We start from the raw sequence: 11,516 nt of genomic DNA, 5'->3' as shown, positions 1-11,516 counted from the left end.
CTGTGGTGTCAGATTAAGCAGTCTATATCTGTTATGGTTCATTTATGTTTTGCAGGTGTGTTTAAAGCAGAAACAGATGAGACGATGTCAGTGATGGAAGGAGATTCTGTCACTCTACACACTAATCTTACTGAAATACTGAACGATGACACATTGCTATGGTTGTTTGGGCCTAGAGAATTTGTCATTTCTCAAATAACCAGAAAGAGCGACTTGACCTAATTTTTTGTCACTGATGATGTGAGATTCAAAGGAAGATTGCTGGTGGATCAAAACACTGGCTCTCTCACCATCAGAAACACCAGAAAGAGACACTCAGGACAATATAAACTAACAATCTCTAAAGAAAAGATCACATCCAGGATATTTAGTGTGGATGTCTTTGGTAAGTATCTCATGAGTATCTCTGTCATTTAATGTAATAACGATCTTTTTGAGGTTTCATGATTCAGTGTTCTTGTTGGTTCACATGTGTGACTCCACATGGATTTCTGGAGGAGTGAAAAACAAAAAATCTTGTCTGATTTGTTTTCCAGGTGTGGCTGGTGATACGGGTGGAGTGAAGTCAGTATCAGTGATGGAGGGAGATTCTGTCACTCTTCAGAATGATGTTACTGAATTACAGGAGGATGATCTGATAGTGTGGAGGTTTGGAGATAAAGGCGTCCTTCTGGCTAATATTGATGTAGAAACGAACGAGGCCTCAATAAATGTTGATGATGAGAGATTCAGGAACCGACTGCAACTAAATCAGACTGGATCTTTGACCATCAAAGATGCCAGAACTGAACACGCAGGACTTTATGAAGTACAGATCAGAGGTCGAGAGAGCTCACAGCAATTCCTTGTTTCTGTCATCGGTGAGTTCCAAAGAAAAAGTCTTCAAAATATTTGGAAATAAATAAGTATGAAATACAAGCTGACTTCTGTGTCAGTTGTATTACTATTAGAATGGCTAGACATTAAAAAAAAAGTCTTAGGGCTAGGCCAGTGAATGCACAGACCTCTGAATAGGCAGGGTAGGAATAGCGGTGCGAGGGCACAATCAAGATTGGGCCGGCTTCCCCAAACAATTACTTTGAGCATATCAGGCACTTGCTATTAGCGTGATTAGAAATTCAATTAATTGTGCAGCCCTACTTTCGCTTTTGAATTTGCGATTACGCACACTCTGTGTACAGGGAGAAGTCATTATTGAGAGCACATTTTACAAGAAGATAATACATTAGTCAGTGATGCATAGGATCTGTTGCTCATCAAATCAAACTACCACAGCAAGCCCAACACCAATGATAAACTAATGTGGAATATAAAGTCACCAGTGCCTGTTAAAGAGTGTAAAATCTCGGCCTGTGTCACAATACTGTAAGGACTGTAAGAGACTGCTGTGTTTTTGTGTTCACGGAAACATGACTTAGCAACAGCGTTCCAGACGGCGCTATTCAGCTCGATCAGCTGACAATGCTATTGAGCGGACAGAGCTCTCGTCGCGGGAGGAAAAACCTGCGGCGGCCGGCTTTGTGTTTACATCAATGATGCGTGGTGCCACGATGCTGTTGTGATCTGCAAACACTGCTCACCCCTGGTGGAGTTTATGATTATTAAGTGCCGGCCGTTCTATCTGCCGAGGGAATATACTGCCATACTGCTCGGTGCTGTTTACATTCCTCCGAACAACAACAACAGCAACAGGAACGATGCACTAAATGCCTGCATACAGACCGCTCATTAAAGTTGCCAAACCAGTTCACAAACAGATACAAAGTGTGGCCAGGAGGGTTATCAGAGGCTCTTCAAGACAGTTTTGACACCATTGACTGGAATATGTTTAAGGAGGCGGCCACATACAATAACACCACAGACCTCCAAGAGTACTCAGAGACTGTCACTGCCTACATCACCAAGTGCATTGATGATGTAACAGTCACAAAGACCATCACTGTCCGGGCCAACCAGAAGCCGTGGATGACAGGAGAGGTCTACAGACTCCTGAAGACGCGGAACGCTGCCTTCAGAGCTGGAAATGAGGGGGGCCTGAGGATGGCTAGGGCCAACCTATCCCGTGTCATCAGACAGGCTAAGAGACAGTACTCCAGGAGGATAGCCCATCGTTTCAGTGACAGCAGAGACACTAGGAGCCTGTGGCAGGGGATACAGACCATTACGGACTACAATCCCCCACCGCGGACCTGTGACAGCAACATCTCTCTGCTGAACGAGCTGAACACCTTCTTCGCTCACTTTGAGAAACAAAACAGCACAACTGCACAGAAGACTCCACCTCCTCCCGGTGACCAGGTGATGACGCTGACCCCAGACAGTGTGAGGAGATCCTTCAGCAGGATCAACGCATGCAAAGCTCCGGATCCTGACAACATTCCTGGGCGTGTACTGAGAGACTGTGCAGTGGAACTCACTGATGTCTTCACAGGCATTTTCAACATCTCACTAAGGCTGTTGTTCCCACATGCTTCAAAGCTACCACCATCATTCCAGTCCCCAAGAAGCCTTCTCCATCCTGCTTCATTGACTACCGTCCAGTTGCACTTACTCCTATTATCATGAAGTGCTTTGAACGGCTAGTCGTGCACCATATCAAGTCTACAATTCCAGTTTGCATATCGGTCCAACTGCTCGACCGATGATGCCATCACTACTGCCGTCCACTCAGCACTCACACATCTAGACAAAAAGGACTGTTCAAATGCTGTTCATAGACTTCAGTTCGGCATTCAACACTATCATCCCTCAACAGCTCATTCACAAACTGGTCCAGCTGGGGCTCAACACTTCGCTGTGTAACTGCCTGTTGGACTTTCTGACTGGAAGACCTCAGGCAGTACAGGTCAGCAGTAACACATCCAGCAACATCACACTGAACACCGGGCCCCCCCAAGGATGTGTGCTGAGCCCCCTCCTCTTCACTCTGCTGACCCACGACTGCACACCGTCACACAACTCCAACCTCTTTATTTAGTTTGCAGATGACACAACTGTGGTGGGTCTCATTAGCAACAGAAATGAGACAAACTACAGGAGCGAGGTGAGCCACCTGGCCGGGTGGTGCAGTGACAACAGTCTCTCTCTGAACGTAGAGAAGATGAAGGAGATTGTTGTTGACTCCAGGAGAGTGCACACTCAGCATGCTCCTCTGACCATCAACGGTGCGACTTTGGAGAGAGTGAGCAGCACCAATTTCCTGGGTGTGCACATCACAGAGGACATCTCCTGGACTGAAAACACAGTAGCACTGGCCAAGAAATCACAGCAGCGTCTCTACTTCCTCTGCAAACTGAGCCCTGGCCCCCATCATGTGCACCTTCTACAGAGGCACCATCGAGAGCATCCTGACTGGCTTGCAACGTGTCCTGCCGGAAGACTCTGCAACGCATAGTGAGAGCAGCTGAGAAGATCGTTGGTGTCTCTCTCCCCTCCCTCTAGGACATTTATGGAACCTGTCTCACCCGCAAAGTCCTCTGCATTGCAGGTGATCCCACACACCCATCACACAGCTTCTTCAGTCTGCTGCCATCAGGGAGGAGACTGCGGAGTCTCCAGGCCAGGACCAGCAGACTGAAGGACAGCTTCATCCATCAGGCTGTCAGGAAGCTGAACTCCCCCCCCGAACTTGCCCCCCCCCCCCTTCTCTGCCTCAGGAACCACAGAACTATGCACCAGTCACTTTGTGCAGCATTGGTCTGCTCACTACCTCATTCAGCATAGAACTGACGTCATTCTACTACCTCTTCAGTCAGTTAAATAAGAACTGCTCTTGAGCCCTTTGTCACTTTAATCAGACTGAATAAGCTTTTTTTGCACTCAAATCTTTTTATCTGCACTGTTTGTTCACTTGTTTGTGCACTCTATCTGCCATGTGCCTTGAGCTGCTTTATTTAACTTAATTTTTAGTATTATATATATATATATATATATATATATATATATATATATATATATATATATATATATATTTTTTTTTTTTTTTTCTTTTTTTTTTTTTTTTTTTCTAAATGCCCCTTCGTATAGTGGTATTTTATATTTTATATTGATCTCGATTTTTAGGCTCTACTGTTATTGTATGCATTGTAGTGTTATTTGTATGCCCATGGGTCTGAGAGTAACGCAATATCAATTTTCTGTATGTATGTACTGTACATGTGTAAGTATTGACAATAAAGCAGACTTGACTTGATACACTAAAACTTACAGTATCTATACATGCCAACTGAGTGACAGTTCTGTAGTATCAGTTCTGAATACTGACAGTATCATTTCTGACAGTATCAGTTCTATATACTGACAGTATCAGTTCTGTAGTATCAGTTCTGAATCATGATAATAATTTTGTCCTGTAATCATTCACTGTTCCCTTTCAGCTAAGCCTATTCCTGATCCGGGTCCATCTTCTGATGTCACAGCTGGAATAGTTGTTGCTGTTCTGCTGGTGGTTGCACTTTTAGCTGCAGTTGTGATTTACTATCGCCACAGGATCTCTAAACTACAAAAACAAGTGGGTAAGTATTGAAGCTGATACCAGTGATACAAAAAAGTTTTAGCAGACTGTATAGTTAATTTCACTGAAGACTTCTGAAACAGTTGTGTTATTGTTTGCCTATTTTATTTAATGATTATGTTGGCTTGAGAAAGCCAATACACTGTTATACGGATAAACTTAACTAAAACTAAAGTTTGTTAAATCATTCCAGCAGTACAGCTAAAACATCCCAACAATGAAGTAAAACATTATAGCAAATGTCTCAAATATGCTACCAATTTCCTAAAGCATGCTAGCAATGTTAAAACATGTTTGAAAAGGCTAGCAATGTGTTAAAACATGTTAACAACATGCTAAACATGCTCTTTGTAAAGTTCAGCTTGATCTTATGAACACATTTCTGTTCTCTGCTTCTGTGTGTCATTGTGACAGCTGAAGAAAAGAAAGTGCCAGGGACAGAAGGGAGATCTGTCAATCTAGAGACTGATACTGAGCTACGGAAAGGTGATTAGATAAAGTGGTGGTTTGAAGTTCTCTATCTCACTGAATTCAGAAAAACCACCAGTGAAGAAAAGGATATAGAATGTGATGTTGCTGACGGGAGATTCAGAAACAAACTGGTGCTGAATACGAAGACTGGAAATCTCATCATCAGTAACATCAGGACCTTTCACTCTGGACTCTACAAACTACAGATCAGCCACAAAAATGGAAAAACTGAATACTTGAGATTCATTGTTACTGTCACTGGTGAGTAGAAAATAATAACTATATCAAACATGAATAATAACTATATCATCACCAAATGTGAACTATTTAACCACCCTGCTCTGAACAGAGGCATTAATATAAATTTCAAACACCAACATTATGAATTTAAGTGAATAGTTATTCACTTAAATTCATAATGTTAGTGTTGGAAATTTGCCTCTGTTCAGAGCAGGGTGGTTAAGTAGTTCACACTTAATATTTATATTAAGTCTCTCTAAATTCAAAATAACAGAGTCCACATAGGGTCCACACCACAACTATAATGATAACAACACAGAGCAATATAATTGGAATAACTTTCAAAATTATTTTTTTCTGGCTGAGTGATAAAAATATTGACAGCCAATCAGAATCCATCTTACTTTAATCCAGCTTGAGCATTTAAAGCTTGAAATGACAATCTTCTGTGTTTGTGTGGGTGCAAACACAGTTATTATTGTAATTATCTTTATAGTTATTGGTGTTAATGGGTATTAAAGGAGTAATATTGCACAAATAAATTAGACATTTTTTATCATATTACATGAAACATGATGATGAATCATAGGTAGTCATAAGTGATTCATAGGCAATCATAGAAAGTCAAATACTACAGCATATTCCAATATATACAAATTAACTGAAACTACAAACATAAACAAGATCTGAAACTACAAACATAAACAAACAAATATAAACAAAAATCAAAAAAAAACAAAATTAAAACAATTCATACTTTATTTTCTGTATTTCTGTTTCTGTGTGTTGCTTCAACATGAGTGAAGAAAGTGTCAGTGAAGGTTGGAGAAACTGTCACTCTAGACCCTGGTCTTAAAACACTGAGTGGTGATCTGATACTGTGGACGTTTGGAGCTAAAAACTGTCTGGTTATTAAAGCTGAAACAGGAATCACTGATATTAATGAGAGATTCAGAGACAGACTGGATCTGAATCATCAGACTGGATCTCTGACCATCACAAACACCACAGATACAGACCTTGGACTTTTTCAACTTCAGATCATCAACAGAGACCGGACCAGATACAGGAGATTCAATCTGACTCATTCTGGTGAGCAGAACAACATTTATTATAATAACTAGGTTATATATTCATTTTTAACAAAAAGGCATTTCCCACACATTTTTAGATGCAACATGTGAACAGCCCTTAACAAATTGAAAATAGGTGGTTGAAGTCTGTATCTTAAAGGGTTAGTTCACCCAAAGTAGTCCATGTGACATCAGAGGGTCAGTTAGAATTTGTTGAAGCATCGATAATACATTTTGGTCCAAAAATTATAAAAATGACGACTTTATTCAGCATTGTCTTCTCTTCCGGGTTCCACCTCATTTTATAAAAATTCAAACGGAAAATAGCACTCTTGCTTGTGTGATATTACTTCACTGCATTTTATAAATATGGAAAGAAAAAAAAACTCACACAGGGATTAGTTTTGCTTTAATTATTGGGTCATTAACTGAATTATAATAGGCTTTGAGTGGCATACTCAATAGAGTCAGCTCGCACATCTGTAAAACAATAACTGATATCATAGATAATAAATATTGCACATACATCCCTATAGTAAAGTAGACCTGAACATGCTTTATTCACTGAAAAAAACTTTTAAAAACTTTCTAAATGTGAGTTTTACAGCTAAGCACGTTGTTATATATATATTTATGATTTATATTGTAAAATTTTTTTTTTTTTTTTAGGTTTTCAAGGAAAGATTTCTGCAGATTTATATTGTAAAAATGTTATCTTTGTTTTATTTTCTCATTATATTTTGTTTCATGTTCTGTTGTTTTCAGCAGGTATAGGGACTCTTGAGTGGAGCTGTAACATCATACATGTGTAGATGTATATGTAACACAACTGTTTCTTTCTTTCTTTTTCATTTCTGTGTTCTCTATTTTCTTTTATATTCCACAGTGAATGAATCAACTGAAGAGGAACCACTGATGAATTAAGAGGATGTGGATGAAGAGGATGAGCAGCAGGGGACTTTTTTAAATCACTAACCTTAACAACATCTTTCTGCATTGAAAAAAAAAAAAAAAAAAATTATAATAATAATTATATATAAATATAAATATAAATATAACAACGTGCTTAGCTGTAAAACTCGCATTTAAAATGTTTTTAAAGAATTTTTACTGGAAACATATTAAATCTTTTTAACAAAGCTTTGGTAAATCATCATTCAAAATAAATTGTTGAACTTTTATTTTAACTAATTACAATGTTGTATGCACCATTGTGGATTTTACAACATTCTTTGTCAGCTTCATTTTCTCTTTTATTTTTTCAACATACTGTATATACATATATGTATATATATATATATATATATATATATATATATATATATATATATATATATATATATATATATATATATATAAATGTGTATATTTCAAATTATGTGCTTCTTTCGTAACATAGTTTTGTAAAAAGGCAATTTCTGGTCTATGCAAACAGCAGATGGTGCTAATACACTATTATAGTTTCAAATTATGTGCTTCTTTCGTAACATAGTTTTGTGGCAGTCATGTTAATTCATTATTTACCATTAAAAAAAAAAAACATGCGTTGGTATTTAGTGAGTATTAATGTATCTAGGATCTAGGATGTTTTATGAGCGTAATCCACCATTTTCGATTTTAGGATTTCCTCATTCAAATAGATACACTTGGCCTTGGATACCCAGAATATCTGCCTGGATGCTTTTTCAGATATTACTGCCGATTGAACAGACTTTACCTGTAATCAATTTAGATATTAACGTAAACTCATGTGTGAATGAGAACTTAGTTTAGTAACGTTACTCACATGCTGTGACAGCCGCTTTCTGTCCATGTGCTTCGAATGTGTGTGCTCAGAAAACTGTATATCAGAATTTTAAACTCATATGGTTTAAAACACATGATTTCAGCTTGATAAACATGATAATCAGAACCAAAACAGATGTTTTTTAGGCAGATATGAGCTGTAATGGAGCAGCTCTATTTTGGAAAATGGGGCAGGATGCAGCAGCTCATTTGCATTTAAAGACACAGGCCTAAAAAACAGCATGTTTCTGCTTCCACTCAAAATAGGCATTTTCAAAATGATATAATTAATTATCTGTATATATCTGTATCTGTATTTTGAGCTGAAACTTCACAGACACATTCTGGGGACACCAGAGACTTATATTACATATTGTAAAAAGGGGCATAAAATGTCTACTTTAAGAATGTGAGCCTCCAATAAAAACAAGAAATATATGTTATTCACTAAGAAGATTGAACATTTAGATTTGAAGTTTGTATCAAGCATTGATTCTTTCCTGCTTTGACTATGGATGCATTGTATATGGGTCAGCAACCAAATCTTTACTGAAAAAAAAAATGAAGAATATGTCGTGGAGCAATTAAAACATCCAGATGTGACTGGGTTAGAAATGGGTGAGATAAACTGACATATTGGGTGAATATTCAACAATCAGAAAGTATCTCACTCGTAAATATGTATTCCAAAATTTAAAGTGTGAATTAGTTTGAAATTGCCAGAGGATTTAGGGCTACAGTGGGTTGAACAAGTCAGACCAAATAAAGTGTTAAAATGTTCAGATTCTTCTTCAGCATTAATTAGTCTATAGTAACTTAGTTATAGTAACCGAGGAAGGAACAGCAGTGTCAGAAAGGGAAAAGCATGGTCAAAGAATTTGCAAAGATACATAGTTCAGAAAGCCTATCAGAGGAAGAAAGGCGAAGAAGAGAAGAAAAAATAAGTGAATATCAAGGAATATTAGAAAGGAAAGAAGAAGTAAATTGTATAATAGATGAACCATTTACAATGGAAGAAATGAAGAGAGTAATAAAAAGTAAAAAACTATCATCCCGGGAAAAGACAATGTATGCTTTGTGATGTTAAAAAATAGGTGAAAGTGCGCTATTGAAGTTGCTGCATCTGTATAATAGAGTCTGGGAGGAGGGACCATTGCCAAAAACGTGGAAAGAAGCTATTGTAATTCCGATGAGGATGCTTGGTAAGGATCCGTCAAAATCCACCAGCTATAGACCAATAGCCTTAACCTCTAATTTATGCAAAATAATGGAAAGAATGATAACAGAAAAGATATCATATGAGCTTGAGAAGAAGGGAAAGATGGCAAATTATCAGAGTGGGTTTAGGAAAGGAAGAAGTACCATGGATGCAGTGATCAGGCTAGAAAATGAAATAAGGAAAGCCCAGGGAAATAAAGAGACAGTAATTGCAGTGTTTTTAGACATATTAAACGCCTATGATATGTTGTGGAAGGAAGAAGTATTGATTAAGTTACACAAGCTGGGGATTGGAGGGAGAGTTTTTAACTGGATAAAAGATTTCTTGTTTGAAAGGAATATTCAAGTAAGAATAGGATCAGAATTGTCAATTCAATATACTGTAGAAAATGGTATACCTCAAGCCCACTACTATTCATAATAATGATTAATGATATCTTTTTAAAGGTACCGCTGATATAGGTAGGTCTCTTTTTGTAGACGTTGTGGAAGAGAGGGAGAAATATGGAGTATGTAGTTAGGAAAGTGCAAGGAGCTTAAGTTAAGGTGGTTGAATGGGGGTGTAGATTCTCAGCGGAAAAAACGCAAAGTGTTTTCTTTACAAATAAAAGAATTGATGAAACAAAAATAAGAAAATAAGGATGTATGGAAAAGAAATAGAAAGAGTTTAAATTTAAACATTTCAATTTCTGGGGTGCTTTTAGAGTCCTGGTTAACATGGGCACAACATATTAGAAGAGTAGAGGAAAAAAGCAAAAAAAGTGATAAATGTAATGAGATGTTTGACTGGTAGAGAATGGGGTGCAAGTTGCCAATCATTGAAAATAATTTATGTGGCTGTGATTAGATCTACGTACAATGGACTATGGCAGTATAGTGTATACATCAGCAGCTAGATCTCATCTAAAAAAATTGGATGTTATTCAGGCTCAGGCATTGCGAGTGTGTAGTGGATCTAGTAAGACATCACCTGTCTCAGCTATACTGGTAGAGGTAGCAGAAATGCCACTGGAAGTAAGAAGGAAGCGTCTGATAGCAAACTACTGGGTTCATTTGCAGGGGCACAATGTCTTTCATCCCACAAAAGAAGTGCTAAAGGAATGTTGGATGAAAGAGAGAAGTAAAAAGGACAACTTTGGTCATATAGGGAACAAAAGATCTTGGGGGGATTGATGTGAAAATTAGTTCTACAACCTACAACAGTACATTCAGTCATGGCCCCATGGAAGATGAAATGTTCAGAGGTAGATTGGCATCTGTTAGAGATTAAAGGAAAGAAGAATGTGCTCATGTTGCAGAAGTATATAAATGGTTTAGTTTCACTCGTACGCCAGAAATGTAAGAGTTTTTAATCCTGGAGTTTATGATATTAACAGCGATCACATTCATCATATAAACAAGGCTAAACTAATTATTCAGCGAATCTTAGTCGGTATAAAATATTTCTTTTTAAAACAACATGCCTCTTCATTTTCGATGTTTGACATTGGATATTAGACCGATATAAAGTTGGTTCGATGTTTGACATTGGATATTAGACAGATATTCAGCCGCGAAAAAAATCAATAAATTCTTAAATGGCTTATCTGAAAAGCAATAGAAATGGATTATCTGAAAAGCACAATAGAACGTAGAATGAACACACACCCATCGCAGTTTAATTGCGTTTTAATTCTCCGATTTGTGGCAACACTATAAAAGAGTCTAGCACGCGGCGCGCTAGCGCTAGGACCCGCTAGGGATCCGTCTAAACAAAGTACATTGAAAAATATAAAACCAAAATTTTCCCACCGAATGTATTTATAATTAACAAAACAAGAGCAATTTGTGCAACCACAAGGTCTTTGAAAGATATAAAGACCAACACTTATATGCTCACACTTGAAGGTTAAAATATAAGAAATATTGTAAACAAGGATAGGTGAAGTAGTATTATTATATTCATTACTTACTAATATATTAATAAAAAAGAAAAACACATTAAAATCATTAGTATGCCATAATCCAGTGGTTCCCTAATGCAGTAGGCTGATTCCAGGTCCTTTTTTTTCCCGTATATGAACGGAAGTATGACACCAAATAACGTACGCTATTGAAATTTCAAACCAATAAAGAAATTAATTTAAAATAATACGTAATACATCCTGTATTCCAAGCGGATAATGAGTGTGTATTGTCTTGTTACCTGTTTCGACCTAAGATAAGGAGTTATTTGT

General features: G+C 37.5%; 1 protein-coding gene across 1 annotated transcript in view; it reads left to right on the top strand.

Annotated features, from left to right (window-relative positions):
* Positions 1–225: 225 nt before the first annotated feature.
* Positions 226–11,516, top strand: part of LOC109075638 — a gene marked incomplete at its 5' end in the record, with an annotated part of 13,880 nt that continues 2,589 nt past the window's right edge. The window contains 6 exons of the mRNA XM_042756058.1: positions 226–385; positions 537–860; positions 4,377–4,514; positions 4,928–4,941; positions 5,014–5,245; positions 6,026–6,316. Of these exons, the coding sequence (XP_042611992.1) occupies positions 226–385; positions 537–860; positions 4,377–4,514; positions 4,928–4,941; positions 5,014–5,245; positions 6,026–6,316 (1,159 nt within the window). The remainder of the gene's footprint in view (positions 386–536; positions 861–4,376; positions 4,515–4,927; positions 4,942–5,013; positions 5,246–6,025; positions 6,317–11,516) is intronic.

This window comes from Cyprinus carpio, unplaced genomic scaffold (assembly GCF_018340385.1).
Source record: "Cyprinus carpio isolate SPL01 unplaced genomic scaffold, ASM1834038v1 S000006784, whole genome shotgun sequence".
Taxonomy (NCBI): domain Eukaryota; kingdom Metazoa; phylum Chordata; class Actinopteri; order Cypriniformes; family Cyprinidae; genus Cyprinus; species Cyprinus carpio.
Note: the sequence above shows the minus strand (reverse complement) of the source record. Positions and strands in the feature narration are given on the sequence as shown.